Source organism: Chamaea fasciata, unplaced genomic scaffold (genome assembly GCF_029207755.1).
Source record: "Chamaea fasciata isolate MVZ Bird 193981 ecotype frontalis unplaced genomic scaffold, bChaFas1.0.hap1 SCAF_3, whole genome shotgun sequence".
Classification (NCBI taxonomy): domain Eukaryota; kingdom Metazoa; phylum Chordata; class Aves; order Passeriformes; family Sylviidae; genus Chamaea; species Chamaea fasciata.
Genome location: NW_027094088.1, coordinates 75217766 through 75239840, shown reverse-complemented (window position 1 = coordinate 75239840; position 22075 = coordinate 75217766). Strand labels below are relative to the sequence as shown.

The following is a 22075-nucleotide window of genomic DNA, read 5'->3' as shown; positions in this document are numbered from 1 at the left end:
GTTTATCATATTATTTCTACTGGTAGGAAATTCCATAATCTCTCCCCTCTACTGGCTAGAAATATATCTTTTTCATTTTCAGTCTAAGTATATGGTTTATGTATGCCTTGTTCTTGCACCAGTATTTCCTTAGTTTAGATAACCATTCCTCCCTCAGTCCTGCTAGCCTCACGAGATGTCTAGACAAAGCAAGAAATTTGGATGGATTTGTGTATGGATTTGTCCTACTTTCAAACTTGCTTTGAGGCCAAAGAAGCCACATTCTAGTAGCTGTTTGTCTGAGAGGATCTTCCCATTATTTCTTGCATCCCTTGCTTTTTCCAATTGTATCTTCAGTTAAAATGAGATCAGGTTTCCTACCACCTTGCATTAGTTATAGTCTCCCCTGCTTCTTTCCATTAAATACCAGCCTCAGAATAAATGGGAAATTCAAGCCTGAAATTAATTTTCTCTGAACTTTTCTGGTAATTATCTAGTTTCTGTTACATGTTCAATGACAGAAGAGTAAATTGTCCAGAACCAGCAAATAGAATCACAATTTTTCTGTAGAAAAGGGGAAACTGCTGCATTGTAACTAGTCAGGCTTTCCTAACTTGAGTCTGTTGCCATTTCTGCCTCCTCAAAGTTCTTTCACACGAATTCTTTTTTGCATCAATTTTTAGGTAATTCTGTATATTGGTACATAATCAAGCATGAAGTTAATCCTGAGGACAGGACCAATGCCTTATTGAGAAATTCCCAAATTCTGGGGACTTGTTTAAAACTGAACTTTCGGTGGAGAGCAGTATTTCTTGGGGACAGAGAAATCTGATCAAATTATTGTATAGTGGATTACATTTAGGCTTATTCTGCCTAAAGAATTACTCCAAATGCCATGTGGAGAGGTCAAGGCCTGGTCTTTCGTTTGGCCATCAGGATCATGTGATTCAAAGGATTTGGTTCTGTATGTTTACTTCCTGATTAAAAGTTTGATTTGACTATGTCATCATGCTTTGTTTTCTACATAATTTTGGCCTTCTAAATTATAAAGATTAATCAAAACTGGAGTACTATAAAATGGAAATGAAGATAATTAACTATATAAAATCTTTGTGCTCCTAATACACCTTTAAATTTTTTATCTGTTGGAATTTAAAATGAAAAATATTTTTAGATGAGAATAAATGCAAAAAAACTGCATTTCTTCCCATTCTTGGTGTAGAATTGATGACCCATTATGATACATTGTACAGAGGTTTTGAAATTTCAGCTGATACAGACATTCTTCTCTACTTCACAGTCTGTTCTCTCTTTTGACTTCTGTCTATTATAAAGGTCAACTAAGCCATTTAGTCCACAAGCTGAGGAAATAAATCGTACCATTAGACGTAGAAAAATTTGTATAATACCAGTTTACCTGTATGTCTACTATATGTTTTATGCAATGATCTTTCTACATAAGCAGTTTTAAAAAGGCATTCTTTAAAATGAAAATTGTATCCCAGAGTATCATCTTTATATATGCTACTGCTCTTATTCACATGGTGCTGGTAGGGATTTTTTCACTTTTTTTTTCTTGTGTTCTTTACAATATCTTTATTTTTTATTTCAGTCTTAAAGTACTAATATTAAATTTGCCAGGCTAAAGAATGAAAATTGTTGGTGACTATGTGGGAGATGCTATTGATTCAGTAATACTGGAAATATTATAGAATATTTATAAAGAAGCTGTTGGATAGTTTGATGTCAAAGATGCGAAACAGCAATGACACTGAAAAGAAAAACAACTTTTAGAAATTCACTGAGAGATTCCAAGCGGATCTATAACAAATGAGGCAGAAAGCATCATCTGTCATAAGAAAAAAGTACTCGAAAGGACAAGGGTCTTGCAAAGTGCTGATTAAATGTAATATGCTACGTGACAATGCACAAATGTGAAATGCTTCAGTGAAGATGATGAACAACAGGTCCTCCACTGCATCAGAAAAGCAGATCATTCTTGCTGAGATCCATTATCATTAAAGCTGTTAGCATTTGTGTAAGAAAACATTAAGAAGAAAAAAAGTAGGCAAATAGTACCATGAGAGGGATGATCCAGATTCCAAATAATCTAAAAGACTAAAAGCTCTGAATTACTTCCATTCACCAAAAAAATCTCTTTTTAGTCTCACTTACTTACAAGTCAGCAAACCCTCTGTCTGTGAAGTACCGTGAAAGATGCTAAATAAAAGGTTCAACCATGAACCACATCCATCACAAACTGAAAGTCAATTTGAAGTAATGCTTCATTTTATCCACACCAACCTGGGAAAATGTATTTTCTATCCAGGATAAATTTCAAATAGATTATCTAATGCTACAAAAGAAAGAGCTGAAAGCAGCCAAACCAAAAGAAATATCCACACAGTTTTACAAGGAGCTGATTTACAGACACGAGTTGATATTAAATTTCAGGTAAGTTCTGGTATTCTCTACCTGCAGTTCTGAATCAGCGCACAATAAACTTTCATGCCAAAGGACTAATCAAATTCATTAGCTAGGACTGGAAAATTGATAATATTATTTTGTCATGACAGCTTCTACAGTCACTTGTGGATAAAGTCATCTATGAAAGCATCTGACATTTATCCAGAAGTTAATAACCATCAGTGTGAAGTTCATTGGATACTAAAAGAGATGGAAGACAGCGTCATTCATTGAACTGCAACCTGAAGTACCATTAGTTAATTTTATGAAGATTAAACAAAGATTAAGCAACATCATAGTGTTCTTTTTCCCCAACCAGTCTTGTGTTGCAGAAAGTCTGTAACACTTGCAATACATATCTAGAAAAATCTAAAATCACAGAATATCTCTAATTAGAAGGAACCCATAAGGATCATCAAGTCCAACTCCCTGTTTATCACCTAAAACTAAACCCCATGACTAAGAGCACTGTCCAGACAGTCAATTCCATTACCTCTTGTCCTGTCTGTGGTCATCAGAGAGAGGAGCTCAGCACACCTCTGCTTCACTTACCTGTTTGGGAAAGTTAGTAACTGCAATCAGATTGCCCCTCAACCTTCTCTTCCCCAGGCTGAATAAACCAAATTACATCCATCACTCCTCTTAAGTCTTGTTCTCAAGATCTTTTACCATCTTTGTTGCCCTCCTCTGGAAACACTAAAATTGTTTGGTGTTTTCCTTATATTAAAGAACCAAAAATTACACACAGTATTTGTGGTAGGGCTGCACCAGAGCAGTGTAGAGTGGGGAGAAAGCAGAAGGTGACGATACCCTAACATGGTTAATGTATCAAAGAAGAAGTATCTGTTCAGATCATTCCTTGCTTCTATCAAAAATAATCCAGGCTGGATTACATTTTATATTGTATTGTCTCTGTCAGACAAGATAGAATAGACTACCTGCCTGCTCTCAGTATCCCAGCACTAAAGATGCCTTTTATCCTTCTCCACTATGAACCAAAGCTACACAATGCAACTGTATGATTGACATAGACAACTATGACAACATAGACAAGGAATAGCATGAGACCTCTAGAATATATCTTCATTCTCCACACTTCATTCTCGGAATGAATAGCTTGTGCAACATCTGCAATTTCATATCTGATATGGTATTTTTTTAAAACTGTGCTAAGAATCTAGTTGAATTATCTACTCAAGGATAGTGGGTAGATGTATCTATGCTGATGTTAGGCTTCATAAACCCATACATGGGGCCCATCTCTAGATGCAAGGGAAAAATCCTTTCCTTGGTTACAAAATGATTACTTTGTTGATGGCTTTCACTTGGAAAAGGCATTTCAATTCATCAGCAGCGATGATATCTGCAAAATAAATGTCAATGTTGTAATTTAAAATTGTTTATTGTAATGAATCATGTGAATTTCTGTGATTGCATGAACTACTGAAAAGATAAAACATTCTGGTCTTCTTACATTTTTATCAGGCTAGGATTAGAGTAGTCTTGAGAGAGCAAGGCTGATTACCCAATTGCATCTCTCAACTGCATTGGATTTTGTATGTAAGTTAAACTAAGCATAATACATATCCAGTGATAATGTGATAGTTCCTTTTACCTACTGTTCCATTTCCTAAATATGTGTGTGTCTCAATTTAGCTGGGATATTCAAGCTCTTTGTGAGAATCTCAGTATTTCTATGAAACAGTTAATACTGATACTCAGATTCTGGGAGGCATGAGAATATTCATTTTACAACTGCTGATGGCTAGACGGTATCAATATGGTATCAGGGGTGTGATTCTCCATATAAATCAAGAGAGAAAGATGATAAAATATTTTTATTTTAATTCAGATCTTCAGATGCTCAGTGTTTAAAAAATGAGACAGATATTGAAGCCTTGCTTGAAATGATTTAGGGCAACTTGATGTTAAGAAGTGTGCATTCTGAACAGAACTATCAGGACTGTGTATTTCTCTATGTGTTTCTGCAAACTATTGACAGAAATGTGGAAATGTTCCCTGCTGTAGACTTCTACCTCACAGTGATTCCTGATTCACGAATGACAGCCAAGTATTAAACATAAAGGAAAGCCAAATACTTGTATCTTCTATGTAGAGAGGGCAAAAATTTAAAGGGTAGCCTCAAAGTTTTCTAAACTTCTTGGACTCTGGTTAGTTTCTAACATTTATGTCCAGTGCACATTCCTGGTTATGTGTCCATTTACTTTTGGCCTTCAATAACATGTCTCCAATCAAGTAAATTTTTCCAAGCCTTTTGCTATGTGATACCACAACATTAAGACTGAGAAAATAAAATACACATTTAGATTTTTTGCTTGTAACAGAGTTTTTAACTTTTAATTTAATCATAAAACAGAAAAAAAGTCAGTGATAAATCATGGCTTAAAAATTGTGCTACTACCATGAAGCCTAAAGCAAGACAGAAAAACAATGCATTACTGCTAGATTTTTTTGTGGGACAGACATTAGAGATTAAATTACTTGTATTAAATGAAAGTGTATAGGCTGTGGACAGATTCAGTCAGGAAAGAAGATTGACATAGGAAGCAGCTGCAGCAGAAATAGTAAAAGAAAATCTGAACAAGGAAAAGCTACTGGGAAACACTCTGTCTTTTAATTAATAAGATAATCAATCCCTTTCCACTGCAGTTCTGTTGAATATCAACTTTAGAAGAGTTGTTTGAAATCTTGAGGGAAAAAGATGTGAGTAATCAATACACAAAATATGTTTTTTTCTTCTTTAATATTATGTAAAATGGAAATACCAGTATTTTCATTCTAATATTGGACATTGATCTAGTGACACAAAGGGAGCCAGCCAAGAAACATGTCTGTAGTTTCTAAAGGCTCAGATGTAGCTGATGAGTGGTCATGTCTGAGGGACTATCAAACCAGCATTGTTGCTAGAGCTGCAAGTGATCTTAGCAGAGGTTCCAGAGAACTTGTGCTAAGACAGAGAATACTGATACCTGAGCAAACTGCTAATGTCCAGAGCCAGACAAAAAGTATATGGGTTTAAAAGAACAATTTCACTTACATATTTTCCCTGGCTTTCTTTACAGAATCTCAGAATTACACAATCACAGAATGAATCACAGACTGGTTTAAGCTGGAAGTAATCTCTGGAGACACCCAGGTCCAGCCCCCCTGCACAGACAGGGACACATTGAGTCAGTTAGCCATGACCATGCTCAGAGAGTTTTTTACTCTCTCCAAAGGATGGAGACTCCACAACATCTGCCTCCAATTTGTGCCAGTTCTCACTCATCTTAATGGTGACAAAAGTGTTTCCTGATGTTCAGAGGGAACCTCTTGGTTCCCCAGTTGTGCCTGCTGCCTCTGGTTCTGTCACTGGGTACCACTGAAAAGGGCCTGTCCTTCATGCTTCTTCCCTTCAGATGTTTTTGTGCATGGATGGGATCCCCTTGATTTTTCTCTGCTCCTTACTGAACAGTCCCAGCTCTCTCAGCCTTTACTCACAGGCAAAATGCCCCATAATAGTCAAACTGGCCATTCACTGGACTAAGTCCTGTAAGACTGTATCTTTCTTGTTCTGGGGAGCCAGGACTGGATGCTGAAGTGTGTATTTCATACAAAATACAAAGTTTTGATCTGAGTATATTTGATAAAATTAGTAACAGGATTCTTCGGATAGGATATTCCTTCAAAGCATTTCCTTTGCTAAGTGTGGATTACAATACAACAGAAATCAACAGGTTTCCCAGCCTTTGGGTTCCATGATTTCAATAATGCCATCTGAGTAGCAGGAGAGATTTTTGAAATTTTTTGTGAATGTGGGGAAGTACATAGCTTGATAAATAAATAAAGTTTTGTGTTGTTGTTTTCCTTGATGTGCAAAGTTCCCAGGTGTTTATTTCAAACAGAAAACTGGCATCATGATTAAAGCACAACGTGAGCTCTTTTATTTGGCTAGAGTTAGAAATGTAGGGGAATGGTGCCACACAATAATATAAATATTGCAGAATAAGTTAACATAGAATTCTTTAGAAGGCTACCATTAAATGTATATTGGGAGTTTTCAAAAGAAATACAAGTTGGAGGAAACATTTGTTGATGCTTTCATTCTGCTGCCATTATTGCCTCACTAAAATTCTCACTGTCTGATGAGCAAGTCCATAAAGCAATGCTTTTGGAAGTCACAACTACAGATATGTACTATTGCAAATGCTTTGTGGACTGTGAACTCTAAATAAAAAAAAGTATCTTGCTTTATCAGAGCAAATTAAGAGAATAATCTTCATTTCCAAAGCATTCAGGATGGACCCTCAGACCCCAGTGGTTCCACATGAGAACAGAATTTCTGAGACAGAAATTGTCAAATGACAAGTTTTTTGTGGGAGGTTGGGGCAGAGCACTAAGTGTCTATTAAGGTGTTCTGAGATATTTTAATATAGATAAAGTATAACTTTTACAGAATTTAGTTTTTGTCCACGTTAGACATATATTCTCCAAAGACGGAACACCTTCTAGAGATCAAAGAATGCAAAGAACATACAGAAAATCGGCTTCACGAGCTAGCAAAAGTCTTAAAATATTTCTTAGAGGCTCCTGTTTGTAGATAAATGCCAATGGCAGGGATTACTCCTCACTGCAAGGTAAAAATAAATTTAGGATAAAGTAAGTGAATTATGATGTACCTGTGTCTTTACCTGAACATGATTCAAAAACCATGTGTTCATCACCTGGATGGGTCTGTTGAGATGTGATTGTGATCTCTTGCAGAACCAACATATCAGTTTTGCTGGTAATATAATACCTGCACTGCTGACTACATAACTTTTATAGTCTTTCCTTTGATCAGTAAGATATGGTGACATTGTCACCTTAAACTACACAGTTCATCTAACCTGCAGCTAAGGCTCACATGCTCACATACTCACAGAAGTTCAGGCAAATAAGGTGGGAGTGAATCTGCCTGAATCTTATGTATCCCACCATGAGTTTCACACGATTATGGAATAGCTTGGATTGGAAGGGACCTTAAAGATCATCCTGGAAGTGTATCCCTGTTCCATTTGTGTATCGCTGAATCACCTCTCTGGTGATCTTGTTCTATCAGGGTCATCTGTAGAGAAGCTCATGGGCCTGGAACTTCAAAGGTTTCTTTAGCTGAGTATTTACTCAGTCGAGGTATTGAAATATGAAAATGTCAGTGACACTTGTATTCTGGCTTCCTTCCAGCATTCTTTTTTGATTCCTATCATATTCATAGGGGTTTCAAATATGGACATGAAATCTCAAGAGAATTTGTTAAGTATTTTGTACTGGCTGTAGCTGCCACTTTGGCAATCTAGGAGAAACTATTTCTTCTATAATCCTTGAATAAAAGCCTCCTTTTAGAAATATTTATGTCTTGTTATCTCAGGCATTAGATGCAAGATTTACCTATAATATCAGAATGAGAGTGAATTAGTATGAAAATAGGACTTCTGTGGTGTTTCCATACTGTCTGGTCACTTCCTCTTCAAAAAGAAGTAGGAACAGCACACATGACACCCTGACTGCCTTGGCAGACACTAAAACTACTCAGACTCTGAAAGGGCATGACAACTGTTTTAAAAAACCTGTTATTTGTGTTTACTCTTAAACTAAAACTTACTTACAATACAGTTCATCCTTAGAACCAGTTATATATATAGCTGGCAACTTGGAAAGGTCTTTGGAGATTGGTATATGCATTAAAATCAGACCCTTTTTTATCCTCTTTTTCTGCTGTTTCAGTCAGGGTTTGGATAGCTCATATTGACTGCTCTCTTTGAGATACAGCATAGAGAGCTTTAACATCCTGCTGCTGGTTTTTCATTACACCACAAAGCACTAAAGCTATTGGCCTTCTTCCTGTTGTTATTTAGCTTCTGTAGTTGTCGTGCATTCACCTAGATGATCTTTTAAAATCTCCTTTTTCCATCAGAGAATGAGAGTAACCTTTTCTATAATTGTTTTTTCAAGGAAAAGAGGGCCCCATTTCTCAGTGGATAATAAATGATGGTAATCGTCTGAGTCCTCCCATACTACAGAGCACTCTCTTTTCAGACAAGAAAAAAAAAATCAGGAAAAATAATTAGAAATTAAATTGCTTCTGAGCATTTCTCTTTCAATGAAAACCTCTCTCACCCTTAGTTTTCTACTGGACATATGTAATCTAATCATCAGCTGTCACCAAGTAATTGAAAATCCCTGATTTTGAACTGTTAGAGGGACAATGATATATGTCTGTTCCTGTTACTTTTGACTTCACAAAGGGATAGCTTATGTGTAATCGCACCAGGTGGTTCAGCATTCAAGCTCAATTTGCCTGCCAGATATATATATATATGCATATAAACACACACATTAACACAGTGAAATCACTGAGAGCAGAACATACTGTAGATTATAATACACGAATAAATGTATATATAATGTATGTAGTATTTTCTATTCTGTTTTGACATACACTCACCTCTTTTGGTGGTGGTGGTTAGACCCTGGCTGGATGAAAGGTGTCCACCAAAGCTGCTCTATCACTCCTCTCCTAAGCTGGGCAGGGGAGCAAAAACATAACAAATGGCTCATGGGACAAGATAAGGGCAGGGGGCGATCAGTGAGCAATTTTCATCCTGGGCAGAAGAGAGCTGACTTGGGAAAAAATGAATTTAACTTATTATCAAAGAAATCAGGGTAGGGTAATGAGAAACAACAATATTCATGAGGCTGTTCTTAACTAGTTAGCTCCAGGCAGAGATGTATTTAGCATATTGGTAAGTTACAGGTGCTCATCTTACCCTGAACCTCTTTTTTTTTAAAATTCTGATACACAAATAAATTGTTATGGCTTTCTCACTGGCACAATTTGTAGTTTTAGGGTTGAGAAGATATTCTTCCTAGGATCTATTTCTTAGAGCTAAAATCCATCATGGCATTTAATTGACCTAATGCCCTTGGCCACCGATGTAATATGCTTGTACATGTAAATTTCATGTGCCAAAGTTCATGGTATTTCAGCTCTTACTTTACAAGGACAAAAATGAACATGGTGATTAAACAGACAACCCAGATTTGCAAATTTAAGCATTTCAGTGATAGCATGACAGTCTGGGTACAATTTTTGTCCAATGTGTATCAGAGAGAAGTGTCCCTCTGCATGGTACATAGGTTATCTGGGGAAATGGAGACATTGCTGAGAGGGGAGGAGGAAACTAGCCAGGTGAAAGTATAACACAGGCTGTGGAAGAAGACTGCTGTGATACAAAAAACTTTAGTTCATCTAGTTAGCCCAATCACTGCAACCTGGGTCTCCCTTTTCCAAATTCTAACTCCTAATGTTTAAATTCTCCAAGCTATTGCAAAAAAAATCTGGACACAGAGAGTTTCAGATAAAGGAAAAAAATGGCAGATTATTTAAAGACAGACAAATAATAAATTGCTTAATAAAGTCCTGAATCTCTTCTTCGACAGGCATGACATTTTAGGCATCTAGGGACAAATCAGACTAGTCATGGCTTCACTCATGAGCAATGTTATCCTCTGCTGCTGATTCTCACATTTTATATAGTATCTTGGTGACTCACCAGTGAGTTAAACAGATTACTGTCTTCTGCAGCCTGGAACTTGGGCACAAATGTTCCATCTACACCTTATGTGCATAAATCTGCTTTTATGGGATATCTTCCCCTGCAGAGGTAGGGAATTTTCTATTTTATCAGTGCATTTTTTCATGCTTTTTTACTTTAACACCAACATGGTAGACCTTATTTTGCTTATTCACACTGCCTGTTGAACTGTGTAATGTTACTTTTACCAGCTTGAGCTGACAGTCTTTAAATCATTGGTGCTTTCCATTCAATCAGATTTCCATGATGCAAGGCAAGATCCTGGATCAACTTGCCGCCTGATACACCTTTCAGTATTACAATTAAATTATTGAGGCCACTTGCATGCTGAAAGTAATCTAACTGAGCAACTGTTGAAATTTTACCCATGGTTCAACAAGTGGAAAATAGAAGAATGCTATTAGGGGATGTACATAGAGTTAATTATATTTACATTGTGAGGTCAAGTAAGTCCTTCTATGCATTTATTTTGACTCCTTTCCATCTATGAATTTAGCTGTCCAATAAACACATGCACAATGTAACTGCTTGTGCAATGCCCAAAATAAGACCTCTGATCTTTAGATATACTTGCATTGAATGACACATATTTTAAAAGCCATGTTTGCTGTATCCAGACCCAGAGAGGACTAGCAAAACAATTTTAGGCATTTTGTGTTGAAGTCAGGAAGGTTAATTTGTGCATGTGTTCAAAGTTTGGCCAATAAGTTTATTCCAAGAAATCCCCTGAAAATTAGAATCTGAAAATATCTTTTTGTCCAAGTTAAATTTAAAATGGGCAATTTATAATTTTTTGAAAGATATGATTGCACTAGCTTTTTTTGCTCACTAAACTGAGGGTTTTATTTATAAGCACGTTTAATCACACTGCAGTGATTAAATGTATAAGTACATTTAATCCACACATATGCCTTAAGGATTTGGAACAAAATACTCGAGTTATTATCTGATTTAGTTCTGTGTCTGTAGCACAATATACAATGACTTGTTTGAAAATTTTTGCAATAAGAAAGAAAAAAAATCTTACAGCAATGTATTTAGCATAGTTTTCAGAGGACTGTAGAGGAATTGTCTTACAGTGCACAGAATTTGGTAAGGATATGCCTAAACTCTACTTTTATTTATGACTGCAACCATCACTAAACAGTGATATAAATTGTTGGGATCTCTTTTAAACCACTGGGGTACATTAGCTTTCTGTAGTTTTCCAGAGTGTCTGTTTTATTCCAAGATCAGCATACCCTAGTATTGAAAGTCAAGGGATGAATTTGCCCTGAAGGTTTTGCTTTCATCCACAGAGGCAAAAAGGGAGTATCAGCTCTATCCCTGTAAGCCCAAAATCTACACATAATCTCTTGCACATGATAGAAGGAGCATGTGAGAATAACAAGTTGAAGCCCTTTCCCAGCTTTACCAGGAAAGAAGAATTGCAGTAAGTCAAGCCCTGTTACCTGTACTGAAGACAGGCATTTATCCATTGAAGACAGCATGGAAGACATTGACACTCCATGCCAGGTAGAAGACAGACTTATTGAAGATAGTATTAATCACTGAGCATCAGACTGACCACTTGTTTATGAATCTCCAAGATTCTCCTCATATGGAGGCTTCATTTACTAGGTAGAGTAGATGCATTGTATCAAAGGAATCAGTTTAGTGTTTACCAAGCATCCACTCTTCAGTGGCGACAGCTTTGTTTATAGTAATTCTAAATGTCTTTCCTCATCCTATAAAACATCAACTACCAGTACATGTTATGTTTCTTGATCTCACCTAAAACTGTGATCTACAGTACTTACTCTGTCCAAATAAAAATACATAACTGTGTTCTATAAAAGAAAAAAAAACTACTCTGAACTGAATTTCAGGGGCAATTTGGTATTGAATTCTCATGTGTATGTTCAAAAGGTCATAGTATGCTTTTTTAATGGAAATTTGATATCATATATTTAACTATTTTGATGGTTCTGCTTAGGGCTGGACTGCAAGAGAAGACAAATACATCTGCTGAAGAATGGAGTGACTGATGTATAAGAAAAGAGACACGTGGTGGAAGGTCTAAAAAAATATCTAGCTCGGAGTCCAGCCTCAACACTGATGATTTTTGACCATCCTCACCTGAATCAGCATTTGCTCAACAATCTCCAGTGGTATAATGCCTTTTAATTCTGGCTGAATCTTTCAAAAATCCCTTGAATATTGAAGAGTTAACTGAGAAAGTTTAATCAGTGCAAAGATTTATTGCAGTAATGATGTAGGTTATCAACTGATATCCTAATTGTCTGAAGTATTCATCTACCTGAGCACCACGTAAAAGTTCTTTCATTCCCACAATTGTTCATTTTATTCTAATGCTGTCTTAGGCAGAGTAACGTTTCATTTGGAAGAGATCCAAGACAAACATTATTTAAATCACTTGATCCGTTTACTAAGTTGTTTAAAAATTAACAAGAGCATTGTTTAATACATCATTTTTTTTAGTAGCATGGGTTGAGTTAGGGAACTTTTGTACAAGCCTGACTACATAGTAACACTGAGAAATAAATTTTACAGTAGAAGGAGCAAAAATAGTAAGGAGTGTGGTCTGTGTGAAAAATATATTTTTTTTAGGGAGTTGGCTGAAAGAAAAAATCTGATCACATAATCTGTTTTTTTTTTTTTCCCTGAAAATAAAAACTAAAGAAAAAATGCCTGTGTAAAAATTTTAATCTGGAATATGTCTTCAAGGGATTCTAAGACCAAACATTTCAATTTTATTTCAGGTAAGTTTAGCAAAGCAAAGAAATGGAAATGAAGAGATATATTTGGCAAACCCTCCCAAAACCAGACATGAGAAGAAACAGTCCCTCACTTTTTACTCAAGAGCACTCACCTACAGCAGATAGCTGTAGCTCAAATTTATTTCTCTCCTCTGCCTCAGGGAATATAATTTTCCATGCAGGGTGCCTCAGCTGCTAAAGAACTCACTGAGCTGGGTAGGCTGCTCTCCATCTTTTACTCTCAGGCTGGTCAATTTATTCTAAAATATTTACAATTTATTTTGATCAGTGACTGGAAACTAAAAGTTCTCACTTGCTATCTCTTTACTTAAATCCCTCAAGTAACATCCCAGACAGCTCTTCTGATTCTTTTTCTCTCTCTAACTGGATTAATTTTCAATTATTCCATGCAAGGTGGAACAATACAAGAATAAGAAATAAATTGGCCCTGGCTCGGTCACTAGTATGTGATAATTTAGTTGAAATGTGTCTCAGCTCTAAACACAGAAGGACTTTGGCTCAAGGGCAGTCAGTTTTTATGAGAACCTTATAGTACTGGCTTAGGAGATATGCAAAGGAATAGAGACTCCCTCAGTCTCTCCTGTTGAAGGCCCTATAACATGAAAGAGGTAGGTTCATATTCCTTTTGGCAGAATAAAAATATGAAGCAGAATTTTTCATTGGTATTCAAATGATTCAACATTTAGAGCGAGTGGGGAAGCCCTACACACTCCAGATTGGTTATTGAAATGTAATCTTGAAAAAAGGAAACTATCTGAATAGTGACCATGCAAACAGATTGAGGAGGCCAGACCAGACAACTCACAGTTTTCAAGAAATAGTCTGCTTGCAATACAGACTTGAAATAAAGTATCTTCTTTCAGTCTGTATTTTCCTCAATATTAGCATATCAGTCTTGTTCTAAATTTTTCTCCTCAAGGTCAATAATTTATTTGTCTAAACATCTGAGAAATGACAATTTCACACTCAAATGGGTATTTTGAAAATAAAATGTCTAATTAACGACAGCTTAAAGATATAGCCTCTCACAACAAAGGGATATGGAACCAAAGGGAAACTTCCATAACTGTCAGGAGATTTTTGAGGGAGATAGTATCCATTTCAGGGTAAGAAAATTATTTTAAAAAATACATTTCAAAGTCATTTTGTGATCAATCTTTATTAAGACTTCTATAGTATGAATAACTTCAATAGTTGTCTTCAGTATAAATGTACACAGATTCTTACAGACACAATTTATTTAATTCAAAATAAGCTTCTAGAGCTAGGAGGTAAATAAATCAAAAGAGGAAAAACAATGGCATAAACCAAAAAAGTGATAAAGGTAAAACATAAACTCTCAGCAGTCCATAATAAAAGAGGCTTCACTTAGGGAAAAAAAGAGATCTCTTTACTGTTTCTCTACACTATCCCTAATGCTGGGTGTCAATATACTTTTTACAAAACTAATCCATGAAAACTGCTAGTAGTGTCTATTAATCTGAACCTGGACAGCTAGACCTTATTCTCTACAGATTTCCCCCAGAATAAAAATAATTGCATTAACTTCCTGCAAAGCAGCCTGGTACCTATTCTAGACCCCATTGTTTATTTCTATCTATTCTTGCAGTGAATCAATATCTAATTCTCAATTCCTCCCACAAAGAAAAAAAAAAAAAAAAAGAACTGGATTAGGCTTTATCAGAAAATTTCATTCCCATTAAAAAAAAACCAAAAAAACAAAAAAACCAAAAACAAACAAACAAACAAAAGACAACCACCAGGTACACTTCATATAACAGGATATTAGAAAATTACTTCATATAACAAAATACTAGAAAATCTACCAAGTTGTCAAAGGTAGACTACAGTTGAAAGATAATCTCCCACTGGATTCTTGATTTGATTTTTTTACCAAAGGGTTTACAACTTTCTTGTTATTTAATACATAGAAAGAAGAGAGATTTTTTAAATGTGTCCGTAGACTGAAGTATCAACATGGTGCAGATGGAAGATGGATTTTCTCTCTGGCATGCAATCTTTTATGATTTATTTTAAATTAGCTGGACAAAGGACATTTCCATATCTATGTTAACACAATTCCATATTTTAGCTTTTGTGTTCCCTGAGCACTTATACCTGAAAACAATAATATTAGATTCAAGTGAAAGGCCAAACAGTCCAAACCACAGTTTTTCTACTTAAAACCAAGCCACATCTTATTTACAATATGATTATATCTTATAAAATAATGTCAGTTTAAGGGAAATGACAGGTGTATCAATCAGGGCTTGTCTCTCTCTCTCACATAAAAAGTAGGGCAACCAGAACTTCTCTCATTGTGGTAGATTCGTTCATACATACCTCTAATAATTGGGTGATTCTTCCTTTGACTCTTGGTGACACTATATAAATTCCCTCAAATAGTTCCTCCATGTCCAAAGCCACTTGTTCTGATTTTCTGAAAATATAGGACAGGAAGACAGACTGTAAACAGCTGACTCTGAGTTGAAATGTCATTTTTGCACCACAGCTTAAAACATCTTGTTTGAAGATATTGCATTATGGGAAAGCAAGCTCTCTAGGCCAGCAACAAAAACAGAAAATTGTTGTTTCCACATACACTTAATATAACACATCTTTCATGATGTGAAGGAATACTGTAAACACATGGATTGGGTTTTCTTTGTGGGGAAGTTTGTTGGAGAGTGTGGAGCTCAGCTCATCAGATCTGTAACACCAATAAAATTGCTTGCTCTCAGCTGGGGATTTCAGGTTGGAATTACTCAGATTCTTTGGAAAAAGCATTAAAAAAAATTAAGGACAGTGTCTCTCTATTCTCTAGACTTTCAGCAAACTACGCTGAGAAACTATCTGTTGTCAAAAGCAGAGCTGGAGCTCCTCCCTCTTTCTTTATTTGTAACTTTAGCTTGCACTGCTGGAACAGTAACTTTCTCTCTCTTCCAAGGCAATCACAAGGGCAGATTAATTATTCTAGCTCCAGGTTTCAGATTTTTAACATTTAATAGTGCCGCATAATTAATGCAGGTGGTATTTACACATCATTAGATTTTATAAAGGTTTTACCTTTCTCCTGAAGCTACCATCCAGCTTATTTGTATGAATTATACCCCTTGCTCCCCCTGCTTCGCTTCTGGGTTTCCTTATTCTGTTTAGCCTTGTAAAACCATTCTGTGCAGAGCACGTCACATCATTTATTGATTCATGTTTTTTCTTTCTCCCCCACTCAGAGTTTAACTTTTAGATCTCATATAAGGCTTGGGGGCCTCCTCACCATTTCCTTTCTTGTATTTTCACACTTCAACCCTCCCTCATCTCCATCCCCCCCCCCGCTCCCCCCCGCCCTATTTTTCCAGAGAAACTTTGAGTCACAGAATCTGCTGAGATCTCGAGCAATCCCCTGGTCCATTTACTACCCTCTTGTTAAGATCCAAACAGCTCAGATGAATGTTTTTGTCAAACGTTGAACTGTCAGAGTCAAAATGGGTAAGGCTGTAAGCATCCAGGACAGAAAAAAGGATATTTCAGAGAAGATATTTTGAGCTGAAAGAAGCTCACACAGGCATTTTTTGTACTTGTGAGGATCTGTAGAAACAAAGTGATTATCCTCAACCTTTTGCTAGGATTTGTTCCAGGTATCTTGGATGTTTGTTAGGAACCAGTGGGAGAAAAAATGAATCTAAATATGTCAAAATTCTTCTCAGGGACTGGATGCACCGGTGAAGAACACTCTTTGTCCAAAAGAACAATAAAATTGTCTATCTCCCAGAAGATGCCTAGAAGGAACTGCTCCTTTCCCACATTGTTTGGCTTTCTGATGGACAGGATATTTTCTCAGTCCACCACAGTCATGCACCATCTCTGTGACCCCTCTTGAGACATCATTTTTTTATGTTGCCCAACAAAGATAAGCAGAAGATCTTCACCATCAAGGCCCTTTGCAGATATCTTCACCTACGAAGCCTTCACTCATTGCTGAAATGTCAGGCAGGTCTCACTTCCAGTCAGTTTGAGGAGTCAGCATCACTAACATTTGGCTTTAAAAAAAAACCCAAACCAACAATACCCCTAAAAAGTTTGATCTTTTTATCCAGAGTCATATACTTCAGATTTACTTCTCATAACATCAGCAAAGCCGTTTATTATCCCTTTTTGTCACAGTGACTGCAAGCTTGACAATACTGAAATTGCTATCCTTGACTTTGAGAACAAAGCTTGTTTCCTGAGTTATTTTTTAACTAGTTCATTTCTTGCCCTGACCCTGTACATACTTAGAAAACTGCTGAAGGTAGGGACTGTACCTTTTTGTTATGCAACATCCAGACATAATAAAAGTCATGATCCAGGTCTACTTCTGGCTTAGCAAGATCTCATAGAGTCTAGATTAAAAAATTAGCTTTAGATCCACCTATTTATATCTATCTAGGTATCTTTTTTTATGCATCTATTACATATGTAATGAGTCCATGTTAACATTAATATCAATATTTACAATTATTAGGAAAGACATGCAAGGTGACAGGGCTTTTAAATTCCACAGAAAACCAGTAATTCTGGTCAGGATTATTATCCAAGAAAAAGGCAGTTGACTCAACTTCTTAATATCTCAACTAGAGCAATGAAAATACAAGTTAAAAGGAAAAATGATGGCCTCATCTTGATTTATTTGATAACACTACATCTGTATTCATACCAGAAATGCCAAAGGGTAGAAATTTCTGCAGCAGAAGCTTAACTAATTTCTTTTACTTGGCACGGCACTGAGTAACTGAAAACTTTTAAATCTACTTTATAGAGAGTTTCCAGTCCTTTTACAATGCTGCTTGCAAGAGTTCCAAAGTGCTCAAATGGATCTACAGAACTGGACATCTTTTCCAGTCTTAGAGGTGGTGTAGGTAGTCAAATAAAACCACTTCTGGGAAATACAGATTGACTGGAAGCATAGTCTTCAGGTCAAAAGCAAGCCTAACAAAGGAAACCTAATTAGTCCTGACTCAGCCTTGTCAAACAGGGACATAAATGGCTTTGAGAAAATGACATAATATCTTCTTGAGCATTGACTCGCAAGATCAGGAAAAGTTATTCACCTTATCCAAAAGAAAAGATACATAAGTTGATAAATTTTTGTACAACTCTTAAGAGAGACAAAGCAATCATGCCCTAGGAGATACCATGAAGTAACAGTTCACCTCAGGCAATAACCTGAAAGGGTAATTGATCACAGAATCATAGAATGGGTGGTGTTGAAAGGGACTGCAGTGGGTCCTCTGGTCCCACTTCCCCACTCCAGCAGGGTCATGCTACAGCACACAGCACAGGATTGTGTCCAGACAGTTCTGGAATATCTCCTGTGAGGGATCCTGGAAGTGTAGCCTAGTTGCAAGCAGTGATTGGGTGTGACAGACACTGGACCCATCCAGAGTGTTCTTTTTCACGTATCAGCACAGGTATTGTACACTATGTATTTTGTTTAAAATATCATGGGGACAGGAAGCTGAGAAGAAGACTGTGTATTTATACATAGGTCTTGGCCTCTGAGCCACACTGTGCAGCCATTTGGTCTGGAGTAACCCAGTTTGCAAAGATGTGTTGTGGAGGAGCTGTTTGTTGCTTTTTTTTCCTCCCGGATGTTCTTTAATTTGTTTCATACAGTGATTGTAAACCATTTCCCTGCTTGAAAGCGTTATTGTGTACCAGACTATATTACTTTGTGCCCTAATAAAATCTAGCATAGGACATTGAAAGCCTTTGGGTTCTTTTGATAGTTTCACTAACAAGAAGAGTCTATGTAGGTTTTCCCCCCTCTCAGCACTGGTTAATTTAAGACCTTCTGCATAGATACTTTCTAAATTCTTGTCTTTCTTTCAAAAGCATCTCATGTACAAAACATTCATTTTTTACATATGGCTGATTTGTATCTTCAATGTGAAGGAGAAATCACTACTGAAGTCACTGAAAAGTTCAGCCTAAAATAAAAAATCAATCACATGCAATTAGTTTTAAAATATTAATGTGTATAAACTAAAGTTTTCTTTAGAGCTAAAAATATCCTTGACTCTAAAAAGAAGGAGAAGGAAAAAATCAATGGAAATTAAATATTGATTTAACAAAAATAGGCAGTTAATCTTTTATGTACAATTTCCTATTCATATATCCACCGTCATTGTAGAAGCAAAGTAATTAACACAAAACATGATTTTACAGACAAATTTCTCCTCTTGAATCTTGTAAGGAGGACTCAGGACTGCACCAAACCCAGCTCTCCATCCAGAGGCTGGTCTCACAGCCAAACACATGGTCTGTTGGCAAGGGCAGAGGAACACTCTGAGCCTCTGTCTCTCCTGGGTGCAGCTGAGCATCAGCACTAATCAATCTTCCCTGCAGTCTGTCCTACTAAGCCAAGCACTGGCATGGCTGAAGTATTGGCATACTTTGTGATAGGCTTTGTTGCAGGGCTGGAGATGGCCAGCTGAAGCTGGTGATTTCTTTAATCACCCCATCAAAATTCAGTGAAAGTCATTTGCCTGAGTCCTGAAACACTGAAATGAGATGATTTGGCCGGCATCCCATTACAAATCATTTCAGGAGCTAAGAAGAAAATTATGGTCTCCTCACTTGCAGACTTACATTCTGCAGTGTAAGATATTCTCTATAAAGTGAATGCTTCTTTTATTAGACTCAGCTGAGAAAATCCACACACCCCAGCTTTCATTAATTAAACAAATTAAAGCAGTAGATTTAGCCTAGTTCCCCATTCAGGACTGCAGAGAAATTGTTGAAAAAAAAATCAGCCCTCAAGCTTGAAAAACCTTACTTCATTTAAAAAAAAAAAAAAAAAAAAAAAAAAAAAAAAAAAAAAAAAGACAGAAAGTTAAGAAAGGCTTAGATACATTCAAAGGTAAATTTCTGCAATAGTTGCAGAGTCACCATGCTCTCAGACTAAATAACATGCTGGCAGAAACTTACAGGAGGGCCAGGAGTCCCTTGTCATAAATTTTATCACCTAATTGAAGACAGATTTGGGATGGTTTTCTTGTCTCTGAAGGAATTCAGCCCAATCTGTTTATTATCACATTTTCTCTGCCTGAGAGTGCTGATGATCAAGATGAGAATTAGTACTATAAGTATTATGTGTATATATATATATATATATATATATAATTACTGTAAAGGGTATTATTTAAAGATATTTCCCCTTTGCAACAAAGAGTAGCATGTCAACTGGCAAGAGTGCAGGTTTCTAGGTGAAGTATACCTATAACCACTTAAAATGTGCAGATCTTCTGTATGATCTTAATATTATGTACATTAAAAATTATCCAGATTATTTTTATATGAAACACCAGGGTTGAGGTTTTTTTAGTAAACTGATTATGAATGTAACACAACTGCACTGATCTTCACTGTGTCTGAATTAGTTTGGAGGAAAGTCTCCCTTTCTCAAGGATACCAAAAACTGATGCAGCTTTCTGTTTTTCTATTTTCCAATTTGGATATACTGTCAGATGATATGTGTGCTGATGTGTGGAGCTTTTAGGAGCTCTTTTTAAGATAATCAGAAGAGGTTTCAGGACAGGATCCTAAAGCAGAGAAACAACTGTATTACTTTGGCACACGAGCCGGTTTTTTTGACTCAGTTAACATATTAATTGATTTGTCTTTCAGATTTAATAAAGAATTTTATAATCTATACAACCAAATTATTTAAACAGTCTTTTCAGTTTTAGTAGAATTTTTAGTTTTACACTGTTCATTTGATCATTTCAGCAGGGTACGAAATTCTGCCTTCAGGCACAGCCTGTTGTGAGAAGCTGTGTGAAGATGCACTGCCTCATGGGGATGAAAAGGATGCTTCCTTCATTACTGGGTTATCTCTCAAAGCAGCCTGGTTGCACTACAGGAAAATAATTGATTCTCACTTTTAGATGGCTGCAATATATTGTCATTTCACTGCTGAGCCAATTCACTTGGAATTGAGAGGTAGAGATAGAGGGTTTTTTCTGACCCTTAACCGGTATCTTTCCCACAGGATGGCAATCAAATGTGCTTTCACAAGAACATAGGTTTCTGCTCCATTTGGCCCTGATATGATCTCTGCCAGGTCTTTACTTGCAGAAGTATCACTTGGTCCTCACAAGAGACTAAAAAGTAAACTGGTTTTCCAGATTTTAAACAGAGAGTTAATTTACTTTGGGCTTTGCTTGAGCAAATCAGAGTAGCTGCTCTTTCAGTTTTCAGGTTTAAAAATGTATGTAGTGATTCCTGAAAAAGTGTCCCTCAGACAAGATCATATTATTTTCAGCTCAATGAATTACCCAACATTAGGCCCTGCATCTTTCTATTATTAGAAAGGAGTATTAGAAAGTCTACCTTAGATCATGGTCAAGATCAGCAGCAACTACCTTTCCTGAGCCTTCCAGGCATCTTCCTTTCCAGCACTTTACACCAAAAATATATCTTGCCTTCCCTCTTCCTACTTTCCTATTCTGTCTTCTTCCACTGTCTGCCTGTGATCCCTATATCAAATAAGGATTTTATAATATGAGAATCAATCATTTCAATGTAGCAACAACAACTCTCCTTAGCATCTGAACATTTATGTCTTGGCAATGAATAGATATGTTTGACAAAGCCATTCAGTTAGTATTTCCTATGCTTGATAAATTCTCTGAGGACAATTTATTGCAAAATCTAAACAGTGGTCTTTAAATGATTCAACATTGTTGTTCACTGAGGTAGATTGTATCCTATGGCCCTACAAAGGTCACCTTGAAATTTAGAGAAGCGGTTGCATGGCGACCTGAAATTGGCAATTAGAAAATTAATTCCACAGTCAAGATACCAGACTGAATTAGCATGTTATTGAAGATCCATTTAAGATTACATTTACTACTATGAGAAATGATTTGTCATTTCCATTGCTAACTATCACAGAGGGTTTATTCCTAACACAGCAAAACTGTTTCTGCTCTTCACCAGCAGTATTAGCTCTGACAATCCTTCTTCCACCAAAGCTTTAACTTAAAGATACCTCATATTCAGAGCTTTCTTAAATAAATTCTTGAATGGCGTACCAAATCTTACCCACTGATCTTGCTCAGCAGTATAATCGCAGCTTTATGGGTTTTGATGGAGTTATGTGAGCGTAATGTACCAACCTTGTTAGAGGTTTTTGAAGTCCAGTCCAGTCAGAATACATGTATTTCCCTTAAGTTC

General features: G+C 36.4%; 1 protein-coding gene across 4 annotated transcripts in view; it reads left to right on the top strand.

Annotated features, from left to right (window-relative positions):
* The window catches only part of MANEA (mannosidase endo-alpha), a 91726-nt gene that overhangs the window by 46635 nt on the left and 23016 nt on the right, over nt 1–22075 (top strand). Inside the window, exons 7-8 of one of the 4 annotated variants that reach the window (XR_010720070.1) lie at nt 12055–12229; nt 16564–16598. The exons of 1 other annotated variant lie outside the window; for it this stretch is intronic. Coding sequence is in view for 1 of the 3 variants with exons in the window: in XM_066179533.1 (XP_066035630.1) it covers nt 12055–12090 (36 nt within the window). In the remaining 2 variants the exon portion in view is untranslated. Of the gene's footprint in view, nt 1–12054; nt 16522–16563; nt 16599–22075 lie in introns of those variants that run through there. 2 more of the 4 variants (XR_010720071.1, XM_066179533.1) reach the window with 2 other exon arrangements.